This window comes from Oculina patagonica, chromosome 11 (assembly GCF_052425735.1).
Source record: "Oculina patagonica isolate OP01 chromosome 11, crgOcupat, whole genome shotgun sequence".
Classification (NCBI taxonomy): Eukaryota; Metazoa; Cnidaria; class Anthozoa; order Scleractinia; family Oculinidae; genus Oculina; species Oculina patagonica.
In genome coordinates, this window is record NC_135768.1 from 12,371,264 (window position 1) to 12,393,482 (window position 22,219).

The following is a 22,219-nucleotide window of genomic DNA, read 5'->3' on the forward strand; positions in this document are numbered from 1 at the left end:
TGACGAATCCGTTATAAAATGAATGGGCCGAAGAGAACAAAACGAGAAAAAGAGAAAGATGGTAGCCAGGTCATGTAAATCCATGGACAATTTTGTCCGTAAAATGCCACGCACGGAAGAAAGTGATTTCGCTGTGAGCGAACTGAGAACTTCCGGCGGCTGGAGATGCTTCTCAGCAAATCCCAGATTCAAATGAAAATATGACTCTTGCTGATTTATGTAATTACCATTTGAGACCGAAATAATGATACCTATTTTTTTTCCTGTCTTGCTTTTATGTACCTGCTATCATTGTTAGCTAAATAAATTGCAAATTACGTTTACAAGGTTCTGTTTCTAAAAATACGTTTTGAATTAAAAAATGTACCCGAATTATTGACGTTGCTACCTTCACTTTCACCTGCCTTCTTTCCTAACAAACTGTCTTCAAAATGAAATGCACGAAATGCTGTCTCAGATAACCTATTTTTTCAAAATTTCCTGGGGGAGAATACCCCAAGACCCCCCAACGTTCTCGCGCCTGCGGCGCTCGAACCCGCCCCAGCGCACCCCCCATACAAAATCCTGGCTACGGGCCTGAATGTGAACAAACATTGCAAATAAATGTCGGCCAAAAATTTTTAGTAACTTGTAAATTTGTCAACAGTGCAAACCATCAGACAAAATAAATCATTTGTCATTTTACTATGGTGAGGATCCCCGATCTGTAAAGACCCGATGGTAGCAACTTTTTTCTCTACCTCGCCCTCCGCTTCAAACCTAACCAAAGCGATATTCTCTGTCATCCTTACCTCTACTACGTGGCATAAGTTGTAATCACGTGTCTCCGTGTTGCCTCACCGGAATAGCCATTCCCGTGTCCAACCCGCAAACCATTAGGCCACTGCGCAACCCACCTACAACAAATACACACCATATTTGTTTTACATACATTTATTTTTTAATGGATGGGATTGGGTTCTTCTTTGAAGCATTAACAGTCTTGATTTAGGAAAGTGCTTCAAACTTCATGCTGTAAATAGATAAAAGCGGTTCAAACTTCGAACTGTTTCGAAACCAAACGACGAATTGCACGGGAGGAGGTCTTTTCAAAAGCTAACTAGACATGGTAAGTCTATTAAACTAAAATATCTCTATAAATATTTCAAGACTTTTAGCTGCCTATAGCCAGCTGTATTTGATGTAATGCTCACCACCTCCAAGGAAAAAGACAAAATTCCACGAATAGAGAATAAGGAACTAATTCAAACTAATTGTTTATAACCTTCTGGAAAAGCCGATTGCAAAATCGATTTCAAATCACAGAGGAAAGCTTTTGCGTTGCTTTCACATTACTGAGAAAAATGCGTCAGCTTTTGATGATATCTTTGAAGTGGAAAAGACTTTAAAAATCCGTGAGCCTTAACGCTGTATGATATTCATTGGGCATTAAATAAAACACTCTTTTAAACTGTGCTAACACAATGAACACATAGCAAGCAGTTGTCTTTATTAATAATTGATTCCGTTCACTGAACACAGACCATCTCCTATTGTTTCTTTTGTACGATAAATGCGATGCATTTGTTTGGAGGTCGTGATTTTATTGTCAAATTTATACCGCAAGGAATTAGCCAATGGTAATGCGGCCCCTTGAAGTAATAATCATTTAAATTTACATTGCGGTGCGGAGCGAACGAAGCCTCTGCACAAGGACTATTAGCAATAACTGTGTTGAAACCAAAACAAACATAAGCTCGTTATCGGCGATTTTAAGGAAGCCCGATCAAGAGTGATTTTGTTTTAAGGTTTTAGCCAGGTTATCAGAAATAACGCTGTTTCATATGACGCAAGAAAAAGAAATCGGTGCTAAGGATGGCGAGAAATTGCAATCAAAACAACTTTCAGACGCTGAGGAGGAGAAGCGAACACTGCATCGCACAAATCAACACCAAAGACTCGTACTATCCATGCTTATATTCACCATCATAGCATGGCTACTTGGAAAGACTGATGTAAGCATACTATGGATTTTTGCTCTTCTTGCTTGGGTCTTCTTCTGGTGGAAGAATACCGCTACTAAAGTAATTGATCTCGCTGCAAAACAAGCTGAGATTGATAAGAGGCGAGAAAAGGCTCTGTCGAATGCCGAAACAGCAGAATGGTTAAACTTCTTGATAAATCGATGGTAAGTGTTAAAAATAGCTGGGTTTTGTTTATCCTGGTGTTACGCTTTTCTTGTTAAGTGTTACAGCAAGTTTATTGCGTCCTTAAGGTCGCCTCCGGCCCGTACGTAAAACTGACTAATTAGCATCAAGAGTGTACCAAAGTGCCTTCCAAATACTATGTAAGAAGGTTCAAGGAAAACATGTTATAAATTCTTAAAACAGCTTGATCCGAAAATGTATGGCATTTTTTCTATTCGACGAGAAAGAAGGATAAAAATATTCTTGTTGTTTTCCTGCAAACGAATTTTTTAACGCTGTCCAGCATACCTGCTGGGTGAAATAGATTCTTGTGACTTTCCTACATGACGTGACTAACAAAACACCAGGGGAAATTTTGCACTTCCAAAGAATTACTCTACATGTATTTTTTAAACTGCAGATTCGCATAATCAAACAAATAAAGGTAATAAATAAATAAATTTATATCTATAATCAATTCCTTCGGCATATTTAGAAAACGGCGTCCCTCAAACTTTAAATAACCAATTTTAGCAGAATCTATTTTCAAACATTTTATTTTTCGAGCAAGAACTTTCAAACAATCAATTTATTTGGTATTTAAAATGGCAACTACATTAAGAACAAAGAAACATCAAGGAATGTTCTTTCCTGAGAAATATTGATGGCGCTAGATTTTTTAAAAAGGCAAAACTTGACGGTCACGTGACTAGCTTTAAGGTTGTTGATGAATTTAAGTTCAAGGTTACTTTAAATCTTTAGGCTTTTTAACAATCCTATTTTAGACGTAACCTCAGCACTCACATTTCTTTGAAAATAATCATGCACCTGCCTTTAATATTCCGTGGTAATCTATAGTGATTAAGTTGAATGTTGACCGCATAATTTAGCCGTCTTGATCTGAAAGTAATTCTGTTCATGCCGAAGGCAGCATATATAACTGTTGTGATTTGTCTGTAGTGTTGAATTTTAACATAGAAATGAACTTCCGCCAAATCTTCCACGAGGTCTCTTTAAAAAATATCATAAATCATTTACAGAGAAATAAAAGTGCGCCAGACAAGTTTTTTCCCTCCAGCGCCGGTCTATTTTGATTGTGATTTATTCTTTCGTATTTTAATAGAGTCAAATTAATTGATGGAATTGAAAGCTTTGTTGTTGAAGTGGAAAGGTTTTGAAACAAGACCCTCGGATATTCTGAGAGAAAATAGTTTAGGACAAAATATATTGAGTTTGTTTATTTTTATGGGCAGGCAATTAAAAATACCTAAACCAATCGCTCGGTGCATAATTATTTTTTTTTTTGAGTCGTATATTAAACTTTTATTTTAAACTATTTTGGACCACATAACTTCAGTGTTGGAAACAAAGTAAGGCTTTTCTGGAGTCACCGGCACTCAATTTTTGTTTTGTGTATCAGCTAGGAGAATTGTTACTAATCTAAAATTTAGTATTGAGACAATCATTGACAATTTTTCCTAACAATTTGCCAGTTGCCATTTACACTATGGGTGGAGAGAGAGACGCTGTGAGAGTAAAATGTCTTGCCCAAGAACACAACACAGTGATCACGCTCAGGGGGCTAGACTGGGCCGCTCCATCCAGATTCTAACGCACTAACCATTTGGCCACCCCGCCTCCTGTGATTTAAGTGCTGAGAAGGATTTTTATTCAGACATTGTTATCTAGGGACCTGACTGGATATCATTTGTACTAAAGGAAATAGGCAAGTAAACGAATGCGAAAGAAGTTAAACAGTACAACCAACCAATTCAGTTTTTTTTTCCATACTCACTAGCATTGCATGCCCCTGATGAAGGTTGGTTTTGTTCAACCAAAATATTGGGCCAAAATAAATTTATGACATCAGTCCCTAGCTGTTTGATCAGCCCTACATTTAAAGTTTGCCAATTCAGTTTTGCTGCTCCCCGAGCTTATATTTCACGCCTCATAACACAGACTGAAGGAGGACAAACTCAGATATTCATTTGTTGTTACCTCAGACTGCAAATTGTAAAAAAAGCGTTGCTTACCCGGTAGGCAAAACAATGTTGACTAAACTCGTACGCAGATATACCGCGACCATGCACAGAGTGGGGTCTGGTTACTAGATTCTAGGCGGATGGGGCCGATACTGTGGCTTCTCTAAAGTAACTGAAATGTGACATAAGGTTTTTCTTTGCAGGTTTGTCTTTAGTGATAGATCATTACTCAGCTGCATCAAAAGAAACCTGGATCCCATACTTGAGTCACAGAAGCCATCATATGTAGGTAAGACTTGCAGAGTCAGACGCGCCTTTTCCATTAATCAGTAAAAAGAAATTTAAAATTTTATAAACTGAGCGTCAGAAGATTTTAAGTATCACCCACAAGTCATGAATGCTTCTACACTAATATTGGGTTCTGAATTCCACCGTTTATGTTCCTTTCAGGTCCTCATCAACCAATAAAAAAATTTCTTTTCCTGTTTCTGTCTGTTAGGTTCCATAGAGGTTCTAGACTTCACTCTAGGCAATAGAACACCATACTTTAAATACGTGACCACGTACGATAATTATGATGATCAACGAAATATAAGGGCTTCGGAGTTAAACTTCAACCACCCTCCAGATGATCTTATGACCAGAGGTAAATATCAAGCAGTTATTCACCTGGACGCCGGACTGACATCACCAGAGGCCAGATTTGTTATCCGCGTAAGACTTGGCAACAAGGGGTATGAATTTAACATTCATATTTATCATATCGTATTTATCATACTCCGTCATTTCTGTCTCTACTTGTTTTTATATTAATACACGGATCCAGAGTTTCAGACTTCCGGTCCAAATTCAAAGGAAAAGTGAGCACTCATTAAGTCAGACCATTGTTAAACATCGCAAAACACAATAGCCTAACTTAATGAGTCTCACTTTTCTTTTGAATTTGGACCGGAAGTCTGAAACTCTGGATCCGTGTATGTGCAAGGTGAGTCATGCGTTTTTCAAACCTCCCAAGGCCATTTCGGACCCGAGAGCGTTTTGTTGTTAACTTTAATTGCGTTCGACGGTAGGAGAACGCATCCAATCTTGCGGTGGCCTGGGCCCCATGGTTGTCTGTGAACGCGCAAGCGAAAGTGGTTCATGTGTGTACATGTATGTCGGAGTGGCAAGTGAAGACAAGAAAGCAATTAATTGCGTCACAGCAAAATCAAGCCGCAAAGACACCGCGCGCAAAAACAATCATAGCCGATACCGCAGGCTGCCACGTAACATTGCGTCGAGGAGAAAAATCTCTGTGGTGGCGTGTGTCGGAAGTATTTCTCTATGTATCTGGTATGTGGAGGAGGAGTGGAGAGACGGGAACGAGGATGTCGAAGATCGCGCCCCGGGTGTAACGGAGTCCGCCAAGATAAAAAATCAGGCCCGGAAATTGTTTCCTGAAGCAAGTGATGTTGGATGCGCGCACGATGTGCCGCGTTGATGACGATTAACGTGTACTCGGACGGCTAGTCTTATCTTGGGTACCTATCTTGGGTCGAACGCACTCCCCTAATCTCTGATTATTACTAGTTTATATCAGGTGGCGTATTTTGGGCCGAAAACCAGCCCTTCCTGTTTCGTAAACGTAAGTCTTCACTGTTAACTTTTAAAATCAACAAAAACTGAATCTTTCTTGATAAAAATCCCGTAAACAGTATAGCTTTTTGGGCTCCAAAGGTCTTCGGGACTTTCGTAGCCTGCGTAGCTGGCGGGATTCGCGACCGAGTGCGAGTGCTTTGTTTATGGCGAACGGAAGAGATGGAGCCGAGGAGCCGCGAACGAATCACGCACGCGGGCTTTGCCCGCGATTTTTCTCTCACCCGAGCGCTCATCTCAGCCCGCGCTAATCCCGCCAGCTACGCAGGCTAGGACTTTCGAGAAACGCACGCACGAATAGAAATTGAATGATACGTCAGCATAAGTAAAAGAAAAAGATTCATATATATATATTGAAAAACATCAGTTCAACTCCGGTAACTTTGGCTTACACGAATCGTTCGTCTTAAGTTCTTTGCACTGTCTTCGCTTTTGCTTTCAATTCTACAGTAAGCAGTCCTATGTAGATCGAGTGGAAAAACGAAATTTAATCGACTTACTGCAATGACCAGAATACTAAAAGACTGACTATATGCTTTGTTTGCTTTAATGATGGTTGTTTTATGGAAACTCGTTAAACGGCCGTCTGTTATCGTCTTGCAGGTTTCTCGGTGCAGGCACAGACGTTGCGGTAGAAGATTTTCACATCCACGGCAAATTACAGCTGGTGCTGTTATTCAATCAAAACATTCCGTTTCCTCACCTGGCAGCGGTCACCTTTTATTTCACCGAGGAGTAAGAATTGTTTTATGACAAGAGATTACGTCGTTATATCTCTACTAGAGCACTGAGTTGATGGAATAATTAGGTCTCTGACTGAAATATTCCGCTCCAAGAATTGATTGAGAATGCATTTTTCGTCAACTGAAAGATGCTGCAGTGAAACTACTCGTCTAATGGCTCCGCCCGCCGGTGGTTCCACTTGAGTTTTGAACATTTTGTGACGTCATTCATATGCTATGTACTAAGAGTGTAGACCATGGGAAAAGGTGGTCGATAATTTAACTGGACAACCTGTGATAAAAATGCTTTTATTTTTTACTTACCATCTCGCAGTAATCAGATAAGTAATTTTGCTATCTGAACTATTCTCCAGCCGAATAGTCCATTGACAACTAACCAGCATTGCTCATGTTCTATAAAACCCAGAATCTGCCGATTTCACATGTTTTGCAGAGCCCTGTCAGTAACAAGTCGTATAAACTTGTCCGGGGTACTTCATTTTGGTCTAAAATAGGTTATGGTTTGTGCGCTCTGGTCAGCAATTAGGTATAATTTTTGGAAGAAACTATTTTCTATGATTGTTTTTATTCATTCCAGAAAAGTGCGACCTAAAAACGTCGGGCATTTGAAGCCTTTGTCAAATGTTTCCGAAACCCAAAGCATTCCCTGGGTACGATCTGGCCCGAAATAGGGTTTCAGGAAGCGCACCGCACACCCTCATCCAAACCGTTTCGGACAGTACCAGTAGTACCCTTCCTCTCCCCTGCCGCCCCGTGGGGAACTTGTATACAGATAGCTGCCAATTCGTTATTACGCTAACTCAGATTTTTTGTTTCAGACCAGACGTATCATTCAATATTCGTTTTTTAAAGGCGGTACAACTAATGGAGTTTCCTCTTCTAAGGCAGTGGATCACACAAATGGTCAATGATTACCTCAAATTAGGTGACAAATCTCTTTTTTTTATTAATGGCTTTCAAAGTTATATATTTTATGGCTTATTGTCAGTTTAAAAAGACTCCTAGAAAGGCTGTGAGTGGTATTCGATGTTTTCCAAACCAAAGTTGGATGATTTTAAATCAATTTATAGCATAAAAATTGTATCGTTATCTCAATATTTGGACAAAAATTAACAAACGGACGAAACTGGGACGATTTTGCTCAAATGGCGCACGAAAATTATGAAAAATTATCTGAGAAACGTGAGGCGAGAAAATATTATTTTAGCTTAAATGAGTTGTTCTTACCTACAGCACTGGTAGATCCTGGCAACATAACAATTCCTTTTTGTGATGATCCTGAAGTTGTAGGGAGAGGAGCGGCCTATGGTGAGTGAATCTGAAAAACAGTTTTTGTTTATTTACTACTTTTGTACCCTCAAAGATTAAAGGCGCCCGCTAGAAAAACAAAAGTCTAGAAAAGGCTGGGGGTTTTACGGAGAACAAGAAGCTTGAGAAACTTAAAATCGGGCGGTTAATAATAACTATCTGCTTTGACTTGAAAGGCAGGGAACAGTACAGTAAAAATCACTGGAAAAACAGTCACTTAAGTAACACTCAGTCGGAGGTTTGCGTAAGTCGCAGTCTGCATGAGCTGTATTAGTGTGTAGAACATAATATCTGGAATGTTTTCAAGATTGCATTATTACTTAATGACATAATGGTCTCAATTTATAAATATATTTCGCACAATACAAATCAACGATTGAACTAGACGACTAGAAAATATAAATTTTTAACACTTAGCAAAGTGCAGCCTTTTCGCAATACTTAATAAAGGCGGGGTTTTACCTGAAGACCATTTTACCAACGCTTTAGGTGGCTGACGCATTTCGGTATTTTCCAGCCCTAATTTACACTTTGATGGAATAGTAGTACAACTCTTTATCAGGTAACTACTATTGTCAAGAAAATGATCACAACTTGTTGACCAATGATTAGGTATTTGTTTCATACCATTACTGTAATAACAACTGATTAAGAATGGTAGTACCGGCTCAAAGTATAAGGGCTGGAAAATACTGAAAACCATTTCAGCCGCATTTCAAGAAATCCAAAAAAGCTTTACTTATCCCATAAATCTTTGTTTTGCAGTATTTTGTTTATTTTTGGGCGATTTTGGGGGATGTCTGGGAGGCGATAGATTTTCTCAAAGGATTAGTAAAATTTAGACAAATAAGAAATATTGGAGATTAAATGTGATTTTAAAGTTAGAATTTGAAGTTCAAAATTGGTGGACGGACACCACACAGTCCCCTGACAACCTGGAGTGCTTTTTCGAGGGGGTCAACTGTCTGATGATGTTTCCATTTTTTTCTTCAATCCCTTCTTTAAATCTCTTAAAATTTCATTCAAATTCAGGTAGAACCCCATCTGAAGTTTGTTCTTGTGAGAAAACAACAGTAGTCAAAGGTTGCGTGATATAACCAAGCATAGATTTTAATTCTTCCTCCCTTTCCCTCTCCTTAGCCTTTCACCCCCACCTGTCCCTCCCTTTCAACTCCCATCCTCCCCGTCCTTCCCCTCTCCTGCAGTATTTTACTCCACCCTATCCCATCGAGCTTTTTACTCCAATTACCTCCCCCCTCACCAGCGTTTTGGGGGAGGGAAGGAGGTGGTGTCAACAAAGCGGGGGTTTTGGGTGACCGTTACACAGTAGTCCGAGGTCTGCATATGTCACGCAGTTTCCGTAAGCTCTGAGAAGTAATAATAATAATAATAATAATAATAATAATAAAAGATTTATATAGCGCCATATCCATGGCTCATGGCGCTTTACAGTAAAAATATTATTAAAAAGTGAAATTTACTTAAAAAATTTACATCAGTGATAAAAGGAAAAAAAATGGAAGAAAAAATGGAAATAAAAACTAAGAATCATTAAAACCTTTAAATGAAAAACTAACTAACTAACTAACTAATAAACTAAGTGACTAACTAACTGTCTAACTAACCTATCTAATATACTGGTTAACTGACTAACTAAAAGTCTAATTATAAAATTTGTTAAAAAGATATGTCTTTATACAAGTCTTAAAATCTGATAGCGAGCCGCTCTCTTATATAGTTCGGGAGAGAGTTCCATAGGCTAGGTGCTACAAAAGAGAAGCACACACGCCTAGGCAAGCTCCATCTTAGGTTTGAAAATTTATATTGCGTTACAAATCTTCAACAAAATCAGCTCAAACCAGTTGAATGGCATAAAAAGGAAATTCATTTCATGTCAAAACAAAAAAAGAATAATGTGGAAAAATATAGAAGCGTTAAAGCTTTCACAAATCAGGGCTTTCAATAACATGGTTTTGGAAAGTACAGTGGGTGGCAGGGTACTTTTCGAGCGCCAAAGGTGCGAGTCGCCTAGGGGGGTCTGAGGGCATCCCCCCCCCCAAAAAAAGGAAATTTAGATGCTTGAAAATGCTATTTTCGGCTTTTTTCATTCAATTCAATGTTTGCATACATTCCCTGACCATTTCAGTATCCTTTTTTCTTGGTTTTTGGTTTGTACGCATACTAATCTGTGCCAAGCAATTAGAGAATAACGGAATTTGCCTTAAGAGTGACTTCTACGATCGGCCGAGCAAGAATTTGATTTTGTGCCGATTTTCTTCGTTTTTTGCTCATTAATAGCTTTAAGGTAGATAAGAAACATGATGTAGTTTGTTTCCCCTAGAGGTCTTCTAATTTTAAGAAAACAAAGAAAATCGATTTCGGTGGTCGAAGTCACAAATTTCCTAAATTTTAAACCTGACATTAGCTATTATGAACACTCCTCGCATTCGCTTACAGAGAAATTTGGTCACTTCCTATCAACATAAAAACTCTTTTTCTTTCACTAGAATATAATTTCAGGGCTTTAGGGCAACTCTTCCAACTGAAAATAAATGGCACGCAATGCATGCAGAAGCGATGACGTTTCACAAGGGGTCTTACATAAGTTTGAGGAAATTTGTCAAAAACTTATCGTAAATAAAAGTAGCTGACACCTTGTGCCTGAAAAAGACTGTCATCCAACTGCAGCGTACATTTTTCAAACATAAGCAGTGTTAGTGATTGTATAAATAGCATATATACCTTATTATAGGAAATTAACGCTTGTGTTAATTAAGGTATTTGAAATGAACGCGACTTAAATTAACGCGAATTGAAGGAAAAATTACTTCCTAATAAAGGAAATTAACGCGAAAGAGGGGGTAACATTTCAAAATGAAGGAAATTAACGCGACGTACACAACAGGAACAAGTTTATTTCAACACTTGTAGGCGTATAATCTTAAACGAAAACAATGTTCGTGGTACTTTTCCCACTTTGAGCGTTCTTTGAAGTATCAATGATAGTGGCAGATAAAATTATGCTTTTTCCTTGTAGTCAATAACATTTGGACCGTAACGAAAAATTGGGGCCAAAATAATGGAAATTAACGTCATGGAAATTAACGCTCCACTTAATTAACGGCGCGGAAATTAACGTTAACAAAAATTAACGCGACTTAAATTAACGCGAAAATTTGAAATTCGCGTTAATTTCATGACGCGTTAATTTCCTATAATAAGGTAGTTAGGATCTGATTGAATTTAAATAAATACAGTACTTATAAATTCACAGGTAAAGGATGCAATTAATACATTTTCTTTGTAGATTTGCTCAGTTGATTAACAGTTATATTTTATTTTATATTTTTAATTTTTTTCGATTTCCCTATGTTGCAATTGTCTCAACAGAGATTGTGTTATATTATAGTGTGACATCTGATGAACGACATACGATACACGCGAGCAAGCTTTATTATAACAATTAGAAATTTCTGTCTACTGAATAAAATAAATCCCATCATTTATAATTGAAGACCGGCGGGAAAGAACGGCCGCTGGACTTTCTGGCTAAATCAAACATTATCAAAACAGCTCCAAATTGCGCATGCAGGTTTGTTTACGTGTGCTAAACACTGTCCTTTGTTTCATTTCACTAGTCTTTCGTTCGTTTTCGAAGAATTACACATGCAAAAAAAGGCATTTTGCAAGCTTACGTTCTCCCAGTCAGCTAGCAGTCTGAGTTTTCCAACGCATCGCGTGTACATCTTTCCCTGCAGGGTTTTCTAAGCGTCTTCGGAAGGCGAGAAACCATTTTACAAAGCATGTGCTCGACTCGCTGCTGCCATGTTTTTTGTTGATTTGAGTAGAGTAGGACTGGATACTGCATTGTGACGTAAGGTCACATGTTAGAGGCGGAAGAGTTTGAATTGAGCGGAAGTAAAACGTAGAAATTTATAGTTTTAGCTCAAGTGCGGCTGCCAGGTGGTTGAAGGACATCATTAAGTCTGAATACCCGTAAGTTTACAGCATCGCTCGAAGAACTGAGCGATGTTTCTGCCTTTGTTTTGTACAACAGCGCTGTTTAGCGCGTCGGAAAAAACGTTGCACAAAACAAGGTAGTTTTGAGCCTGGCCGCGTAGAAAGCCTAAAACAAGAGGTTTCTTGCCGGGAACTTTGTCAACGCGAGTTTTGCAGGGTCCGCTTGGGTGCTGCCGCGACAAAGTTGCCGAGAAGTGACCTGGTTTTAGAAAAAATTCTTTAGAGGTTACGCAGGGGGCGTTCGCTCGCAAAGTTTTTTTCTGTGCCTTATTAAATATTCATCAATCAATAAATCAATGAATCGATTTGTGCCTTAGTTTATCTTGTTTTCGCGGGATTTTGTAGATGTGTGATGATGTAAGGAGTGGAGATAGAAGTGAGAGCAAGCCGGCGGCACTTAACTGAAAGCAAAACTAGTCTAATGTGACAACACGAGCAAACGTATTCAATCAACAATCAGTCTTTATTTCACTTTCACCGCAAATTACAGCTAACGGTAACAGATTACAATAGTCTTACCCGAAACAACAAAAAGCAGCTAACCGCAAGCAGACTGCAGTGAAAGCTAGCCGCTTGAAACGCTAACGCTAACCCTAACCCTTAAACTTGGGTTTAGCTTTTTAACCCTAAATTTGAAATGAAACCCTAGCGTCGTCAGGCCCTAACCCTAACCCTTGGGATTTAGGGTTAAGCTTTTTTCGCTAGGGTTAAGCTTAGGGGTTAGGGCTAGGCCTGTAATCCCAAAACTTTAGCTGGTTTCATTGTTTTGCGGAACAAAAGGTTTCCTTTGTTTATTGTTTGTAAAAGAAAAGTCAAAAATACGCCGCGTCAGCAAAAACCTTGTCTTTTTGCATGTGTAATTTTTCAAAAACGAACGAAAGACCAGCCAAATGAAACAAAGGGCAGTGTTAAGCACACGTAAACAAACCTGCATGCGCAATTTGGAGCTGTTTTGATAATGTTTGATTTAGCCAGAAAGTCCAGCGGCCGTTCTTTCCCGCCGGTCTTCAATTAATCTCTTTCGTTTATACATTGTAGTGTTCCATTCTAACTGCACGGGAGAATTTTGCTTTTGTGTTCTACGCGGCAATTTCTTGTTAAGTTAAACTTGATTTTTTTTCGATCGCGACATACTAAGATCCCCCTTCGTGGGATGGCAATAAGCGATGACGTCATCGCTTAAAAATAAACTGAGGAGGAATGCTTTTTACGATAACAAAAACTTGAATGAAATAGTAATTTTCAACGGCAGTATTTAGCATGTGGTATAACTTCAAATTTTTTCAATTCTCGTTCAAACATGCATACAGATATTCCTATTAAACATACCTGAGAATTGGCTTGGGTTATTGGAAAGATTCTCACTTAGAGGGCTACAGTTTTGTACACACTTTTGTCAAGAGAAAAGAACCACGATAAAGGAAAATTGCTAAGGATAAAGATGCAAAAGGAATTTCGCGCTTAACAGTTGCTTTGTTGTATTTTGGAGCCAAGAAATGTACATCAGGTTTCTTATCTACCTAAAAGCTATTAATGAGCAAAAAAATGAAGCAATTTTTCAATTTCTGCTGCAGCCTGCTGCAAGCGCGGTTTTTATTTAAGGAGGATCCTTCTTAACTACAGATCTAGAGCAGTTGCTAAGGAATTTCTCAAGATGGTTTTTGGTAGCAAGCTATTTTGAAGCGTTCGGCAATGCTTAACGGTGAATTTTTAGTGTGGAGGACAACTGAATTGAAAAAATTGATATTGCACGCGCGTAACTAGTGCCAAACCGCGCGCTAGAATTTGAAATCCCTTTTAAGAGAAAAGTAAAGTTCCGATTTTTTTCAAGGAATTAGAGACAACATATCTTTCTTCATAATCCTTTGTATGGGATTACCATGTAAGAAAGGAACGCTACTAAAGAAAGTCCAAAAATACCAGTCTTCATTACGCCATAACGTTAATAATAATACGAATTTCCTAAAAACCATACGAAGCATTAAGCACATGGACGTTCTTTATCTGTTGACACTGATTTTAATTCTTATATCTATTAAAACGCCCTTTCAGTTTTAGGGTTTTTTCTATTCTGGTCACGTGACTTGTCAAATATGGCCGTGTTTTGAAACTTTTGAAGGACTCTTCGATAGAACTAAGTTGTGCATAAATCTCATCCATAGGAGGTTCGGTTTCCAAAATTTGACGGTCAGAAATCTTTCGTAGCAACAAATTGGTAGTTAAGAAGGACCCCCCTTAATCTTAATTTTGATCTCCCATACCCGGGCCCATACCAAGACCTTTAATAGAGTATAAACTCTAAGGTTATACACCTTGCAGTATTAACGTACTAACGAACTTGAGAACAAACCCCATGTCGTGCTAAGGATTTTTGCTGATCAACATAGAAAAGAAGTTCACAATAGTTTTTTACTGTACAGAGGGTCTGTATATTGACCTGTGACTTGTATACCGTATTGAAAAATTCAGAACGAATCGACATCTGCCCGCTACCATGATATCATGTTGAAAAATTAGCTCGTTCGAAACTGTAGCAAAATCGTTAGAGACAGACAAGATACAGCCGCTTACTGGCAGTCCTTGAAAATCCTGAATCTCGTCAAAATGAGCCAAAATAAAGTTTTAAAATTTCTTTTATCAATATGGTTCTTATCTTTTTATTCAATTCTATGGACTGCTTTTATGCAGTACTGTCCAACAAAGATTTCAATTTCCTCAAAGTTTCAGGACAAAAGGAAAGAAAATATTTCGTGCAGAATTAAGCGAATGTTTTCACGTCTATAAATACTTCAAGCAGTTGAATGAAAAACCGTTTTGTTTTCATCAATGAGAACCACTTTCAAATAGTTAATGCATAAAACATAACAATCAGATCAGAATACAATAATTATTAATGCAAGGTTTCACTATTATGTCTCGGCAGAGATACTTCGTTTTTGCAAGTTCAAATGTCCCTTCCGGAATTTCCTATCAAAAGATGTAGATTTCACTGCTTTATTTTAAGGTATTAAAAACTCTTGCAATACGTTTACAATTCGACTCAGACATTACACACGGATGTCTTGCAGTATTTTTGCGGCATCTTTCCATTATTTTATTTATTTTTTGTCAAAGTTTAGGGTAAAGTGAGACGAAAGTAGACGGCCAAAGTTTGGCAAGTAGCCGGTTGTTTCGGCCGGCTGCTACCGGCCCTATTCAAGTTCCACTCATATTCTGCCATGTCGCGTCATCCCTCTACGGGAAATAAATTTTCCCTATTCCAAAACTAAACTCAAAACGCTTGAATGACGAGCCAAAAATAATTCATTTCTCGATTAAAAGATCGGAATATCCGGAAAATAACAGTACTAGCTCCTCAACAATTAAGGTCATTGCCCTGTATTCAGAAGCATATAACCCCGAAGCGTATAGCTCGCGGCCACAGCTGGGGATTTTTAAATCGCGCGGGGAGCCAATCAGATTTTACTTCCTAATATGGATCAATTCATCGCACGCGCGACCATCGCGCGAGTGTCAGGGAAAACCTCAAAATGTCCGCCATTCGCTGTCGTGGAATAAACAAACCTGTAATGTAAGAGAAAACTCTACTTTTGTGAGGTAAATTTGACCACAACAGTTATACATATTAAGAAAAAATCATAGGCTAACTTCGCAAAGAAAAAATCCGGTTGAATAAACAGGAACTGAGAGTGAAAACGCGAACGAGGGAAAGATCCACTCGGCAGCATTCCTGTTCAAAAATATCGATGTATTGCTCCTCGACCACAGACAACGAAATCACCCAGGCCAATAGCAACGAACTCTGTAAATAAAGAAAGAGAATCCGAAAGTCCAGGAACACCAAGAAGTACGATGCTTCAAACATGCCTAACGGACAAGAACGTGGAGCTAGTGACGAGTTTTATTTTAATAATGTAGTTTCGATAGAAAGCCCCCCACATCTTCATCCAAATTCATGGAGTTCAGCGATAAACACTGCCCTATATCCCTGCACGATTTATCCTGCAAGGATCCCGACAAAGTTCTTAATCAGCGATGCATTTGGACAAGATGCTACCTCTCTTTAATTGCTAGGTTTCAGTTCTCACTCATTTTCCAGGCCTAGAAGCTCCAGCGATCAAGTCAGCATTGAAGAGAACGTGGGGTTTTCTGTTTAGAAAAACTTACAGCCGAAGCACTGCCTTTTAATTTTAAGTTGATTGCAATATTACAAATATGATAGCGGCGGTGGAGGTCTTGTGCTAACTTAAGAGCCTTTTAAAGCCTGAACTGAACCAGCATGAACTGGTAGCAATATAAATATTGGCATAATTCGCATTATAAGCAAAAAGGCCCTTATAATAGCCTTACATGTATCTCTTAAATCATAATTGCTTTTTTTTTAAACTATATGAGAGAAGGATTAAATTAAATTTCTTATCATCATGCATGCCAATGTTTTTTTCTCATTCTTGCAGACATGAATCATATTTACTTTATAATATTTATTATTTATTTGCCAAATGCTTCCTTATTCCTGGTCTCTTTGCTCAAATGGCAGTGCTTTTATGCCAAGTTTTAACCTGCAGCTAAATGTGGCCATGAACAATGATTAGTATCAAGTAAACTATACCCTGGCCAGCTTCCCCAAAGGCAAAAATTAAGGTGAATCTATGGATGGAGGAGGGACAACTTCCTAAAAATAAATAAGTCATTTATTTACAATTTAAGCTTTCTTTGAATTGACAATGCTACATGTATAGACAATTAACAATATTATATGTCATCTGTATAAAGTTTTTTTTTTCTGGTCACAGACTGTTTCATGTATTTTGAGTGCTCATGCATTTAGTGAAAGTTTTACTGTAAAACAGAAGTATCACAGATTGTTTTTCAAATATATATTATCATATTTTCTAGTGACTAATAATGTTGTCAGGTAAGATGGGAACAAAAATATGATAAAGTGCAATTTCGTTCCATACCTCTGATACATTTGTTTAATTTATTTATACATTAATTAAGACAGCTGACATGTAAAAGGGAAAAAGCAAATCTACCAATGGTGCTGCTGGTACAATCCAGGATAAAAAAAAAAAACATCTCAAATGTTTTCCTCAGGACTTTTTAGTACCAGCTGTTATTAAATATTGGGGAGATTTGGTTACAAATGATGGTTGATTATTTTCTCAAATCTCATGAATGTAATAATATACAATGCATGTGCTTTGGCTGCAAGAGAGCCCAAAAGTGTGACCACTTAATTGATATTCTTTTGTGCTAAGTCAACTGGACTAATTACTTAACAAAAGAATGTGGATAAAACGTAACTGCATTTTTAATTTGTGCTTTATGTCATAAGCAATTAGTTGAAGGTTTCATTCACCTGTGATCTCCCCTTACCAGATAAACACTTCTTGTCTCCTGTGAACAAAGCATTGGCTAGTTTTTTATTGAGATTAATAAACCACACTTAATAAGCAGTATTAACACTGCAGTACTGTTTTATACTTTTCCAGTCAACATTCAGACTTAAAAGTAAATACAGACATAATCCTGGAGTGTACTGAGTCTATTTAGCATTGTCTAATTAACATGATTTTAAACCTTAAATTAAGCTTACCTCAACACTCACAGTCTGTCATACAAGACATGTTTTTTAACACAGCATTAAAATGCTGTAAAAAATGTGTATGTTCAGCGAACAGAGTTTGTACCCTTTTTCACAAAGAATAATTTTCCAGGACTTTTCAAGAACTCAAATGGAGTTTTCCAGGACTCAAAAGTTCACATTAACCCCTTCACTTCCAAGATCTTTTTTATCCTTATACTGTCTGTCATGCATTTCTTTTAAATGTTAGTTCTGTGAATTCAGTTGTTACTTGTGTTAAACAGATTTCCAGATCTTCCCAGGAATGGTAGTTTTTTTTTTTTTCAGGAGTTCCCAGTACTGGAAAGTGCACAAATAAAATTCTAGGATTTCCCAGGACCTGTACAAATTAAACCGTTGCAAAAGAAGTATGGTTTGTTGGAAAAGAGAGCTTCTTGATGCTAGTATAATAACTCATCACATGATGTTCCACAACCTGTATATCTAGCTCTATTTGTCAAATTATGAACAGCTGTTATGGTCTACATGTAGCTGTTATCAAAACTGTAAAAGCTCTTCAAATCCCCCCTTTTAGTTTGACATCCCCAGTTTACAATTAAAACCACTCCTGTTTCCAAGATTAAACATTATGAGCATTAAAACAAGAAACCAGTTTTTGCATTTTGAATTTATTGTTATTTATCCACCATGTCTCTTATTATTTATTCTGTAAAAATGTGTGGTAATATTATCAGCAGCTACATTATTTAAAACACTAGATAGTCTGCTTAATCACTTGTGTATTAGAATACCAAACACTTTTTGGCTCGAAATAGCACAATATTGTCAGATGCAGGGCTGAGGTGGCATAACAGAGTTACATTCATGTCTGACATTACATTTTTGGGAAGTTTTGAATGATTATCATTAAAACTGAGCTACTGGCATTTATATTTCGCTACAAGGAGATAATAATTAATGCCAGTTCTTTGAGAAACCTGCAAAATCCAAGGAGAGTCAGTAGATATGAAAGTTGAAATGACATTCATTTTTAAATATTGCTTCATTCTCATATTGGGAATTAACTTTAAAACAATTATACATGGAAGATATTGGACCAATATTGGAATGGCAAAAGAGTAGAAGGAGATATTTTTTTTTATTTCTTCAAATGAAACAAAGCTTCTATGGTGAGCCATTAATTATTAACAAGAATTTTTAAAAATGAGTTTGAATTAAAAAAATAAAAGAGAAAGGCCAGGTCAGGAGCTTGAAGAAATTATTTTCACACTATAAACTACAGGTATTTTCAATTTCTGTCCTTATGTTTATTTAAAAAAACTAGAGACGCTTTCTACAGATTTAAATGCTTCGAACTCCATGCAAGCATGAATTGCTAAAAATTGCTATTTGTGCACTTAAACCTCTAGCCTATCGATCTGTGCACAGGATTCTTCTGAAACTTTGCTTCGCTTTCGAAAGCGATTGCACATTTTGTATCTATAGCCTCATTTATTTTAATACGAATGACGACAAAAACCTAGTGACGTAGTCTAAGAAGAGAAGCATCGTCCTCTTCAACGTACATGTTGATGTACATGAACTAACACTGAACAAACTCTTCATACAGGCAACAAATTAAACATGGACGACTTCGAACGGTTTAGCAAGAAGTGACCTACATCTGACACTGCTGCACAGACTCACAACACCTTACCTGTAACCTTGAATACCTGACTGAGTTTAATTCCCTTCACTTTCTCGAAAAAAAAATTGTGTACGCTTCAAATCTTCAATGAATGAATTAACGGAAACTATGCATGGCCATGCATGTGGTTACCGCGACTCGAGTTGACAAATTTCCAATTCGCAGTTAATGCTCCAAATTAAACCTCAAACGCATCCCTGACCTCCCTGAAGACCATTTCAAACACATTTTCTTCTGCCTTAGACTTTCCAGTCGGCTTAACCACCAGAGTCACCTAAATCGTTGCTTTTGAGACCATCTTCTTTGACTTCTTTGTGGGTTTCCCCGTAGCGGCCGCCATTTTTTTGGAGCTGCACACGATTCCATATAAGGGCAAAAAAAATCCGCGTTCCTGATTGGTCATCTGGGAGTTCTAATAATCCCCAGCTTTGTCCCAAGGTCATAAAGGGAAGTTAGACGCTTCGGGGTTATATGCTTCTGCCTGTATTGCATTGCGTATCCTTACTGCACAGAATTTTACGCGTAATCAGCGCGCGCACATAAACAAAATGGCGACTTTTTTCTCTGCGGCTTAGTCCGCGAGAGAAGTAAATTGTCGTTTTCTCGTATTAAAACGAGTCTGGTGACCTATCAATTTTTTCTCATATTTTGGGTGTAGCGATCAAATTCGTTCTGTAAAATAAAAATAGATCAATTCTTGTGTTTGAAAAATAAATTATCGCTAAAAACGTGTACTTTGCTAGTACTCGCAGAGGAATTTTAAAGGAATTATATGGAATATTCAAGGTCTTCCCGCTCCTAATCGAATCTGGTGACCTCGCTTTTTTATTTCAAAATTTAAGTTCCCTTAAAGTAATAAACCAGTAGGCGAAGTTTGGTTAGAAATCTATGTTCAGTTCTATTTCGGGGTAATGACCTTAAAACTTTCTTCGCAAGAGTTACATAGTCAAGAATAAAATCTTAAAAACACAATTTCGAACTATTCAAAACCAGATTAACGTGCGTCACACGACAGGCAAAATGTTTCAGATGAATTTTTTTATCGAAAATGAGACCCAAGCAACCTTTTGAAATCGAAGACTTTTAAAGCCGTGACATTATGCATGCCGGTCGTGATAAAATTTAATTAAAATAAAATTCAATTGGTATTTAATTATAAGTGTTCAAAGTTTTTATTTTGAAGTCATCTTTTCCATCGATAGCTTTATTGATCTCGTAAAAAATTCCATTCAAGTTCGCACCAATACTATACATTGCCAATGCTTTGCTGACGTCTTGAGGAGTGTCTTACTAACGTCACTAACCAAATCTAAAATATATCCAAAACATGTTGTGCAAACATTCTACTTTTTGTGACAGGCGACTTTGACGGCCAACTGTGCGGAAATGAAAATCGACACACTTCTTGCTAAATAAAAAATAGTTTTAAAGTGGAGTCCACCTCAAAAAAAGTACCGCCAGATCACACCGCTATTTGTAGAAACCAAAGCGTCTAGTTTCAAAGTTTGCCACAAAAACATTGTGTGACATGAATGACGTTACCTCTTTTATTTACAAAAATAGCTTCAACTTGTCAAAGCAACAACAACAGTTTCACAATGGTGAATATTTGTACTTTGCCCCTTAAGCATTTTTCTCTGTCCTCCCACCGAAGCAAAGAAGGGAACCTGATTGCAGATTAGCCCAAAAGTCGACGCAGTGTGCCTACAACGATTTACTGTCAAAACTGAAATGAAACCGATTGGCCCAGGCTATCCCCGTCGTTTATGGCCGACAGGAGACTATCGACCACGTCGCCCAAAGGGTAAAACACGAATCGGCCTTGTGCCCGATTAATTAAACATCTGCTTCCTGTCTATGCCAGGAACATAAACGTCACGACAATGGTCATCCCAAGTATTGTTTGGGGCGATAAAAATAACATGCCAGTATTGTTTGGGGCGATAAAAACAACAAAGTCCTAATGGATTCAATCCATGTTCTACAAAGTAGAGCTGCTAAATTGGTCCTGGGTAGGTCGCCGCATTCGTCACTTTCAGAACTAAACTGGATGAACCTGTCTGTCAGAAGGCAAATGCAACGTTGCATCCGTATGTATAATTTAGTCAATGACGACAGTAGAGAAAAACCATCATTGTACGAGGACAAGATTATTATAGCTATGACACGCGCTCCAAGGACATCAGTCGAAGTACAAAATCTGTTACCAACTTGGGACTTCTATTAAAGATCCTTTAACAGTGCTTTGGCCGACTGGAATGACCTGCCGCCAACAAAAAAAAACTATCTTTAAGAGATTTAAAGAATGTCCTTTACAGAAGATTTATGTAGATATAAGGTATAAGCTAAATAGTTGTATTAACCCTTAAATGACTAATTAATCTGTTAATTGTATTTTTATTAATTTTACTACGAGTTTCATTGTTTCAATTTTATATATTTTTAGTTGTATATTTTTTAGCTTTTAGTGAGTGGAGCCTCCTGTATAAAGGATATATGTATATTATTATTATTATTATTATTTATATTATTATTTATTTTTTATTTATTTTTTTATTAAAAACTTTATTTCACATAATCTTTAAAAAAGGTACACACGTGGAGAAACAGATTAAGAATTAAAAAGCAGCTGGCATCCTTATATATACACCTAATTGCAATAACGTTGTCATAGAAAAAAGTAAAAAAGAAAAAAGGTAAATAGGAATTAATTAGCTTAGTTTCATAACTGGTAGCATTTACAGAAATTTCACGAGTTTTATCTGCACTTTTTAAGTCCACATTTTTATGCTGTAACAAGATTAATTGATTTATTCGTATTTTGAAGCATTTTGAGGCCATTTGTACAAATAAATTTCATGCATGCGCTTAATTAATTCCTATTTGACTTTTTCCTTTTTCCTTTTTTCTATGACAACCTTATTGCAATTAGGTGTATATATAAAAAGTCAATACAATGTCTTTGTATTGGCGAGAAAAGCGTATTATTATTATTATTATTATTCTTGTTAATATTATTTGCTGAGAACAAAGATTTTTATTTCCCTAAATTATTATTATTATTATTATTATTATTATTATTATTATTA

General features: G+C 37.3%; 2 protein-coding genes across 2 annotated transcripts in view; one reads left to right on the top strand and one right to left on the bottom strand.

The window, feature by feature from the left end:
- The window catches only part of LOC144630322 (uncharacterized), a 66,449-nt gene extending 54,897 nt beyond the window's left edge, over positions 1-11,552 (bottom strand). The window contains exons 1-3 of the mRNA XM_078488670.1: positions 11,529-11,552; positions 7,753-7,843; positions 792-896 (exon numbers count right to left, since the gene is read on the bottom strand). The gene's annotated coding sequence lies outside the window, so the exon portion shown is untranslated. The remainder of the gene's footprint in view (positions 1-791; positions 897-7,752; positions 7,844-11,528) is intronic.
- LOC144630316 (uncharacterized) overlaps positions 1,678-22,219 on the top strand; it is a 63,883-nt gene continuing 43,341 nt past the window's right edge. Inside the window, exons 1-6 of the mRNA XM_078488663.1 lie at positions 1,678-2,167; positions 4,351-4,436; positions 4,647-4,881; positions 6,386-6,517; positions 7,344-7,450; positions 7,759-7,833. Of these exons, the coding sequence (XP_078344789.1) occupies positions 1,824-2,167; positions 4,351-4,436; positions 4,647-4,881; positions 6,386-6,517; positions 7,344-7,450; positions 7,759-7,833 (979 nt within the window). The 5' untranslated portion in view covers positions 1,678-1,823. The remainder of the gene's footprint in view (positions 2,168-4,350; positions 4,437-4,646; positions 4,882-6,385; positions 6,518-7,343; positions 7,451-7,758; positions 7,834-22,219) is intronic.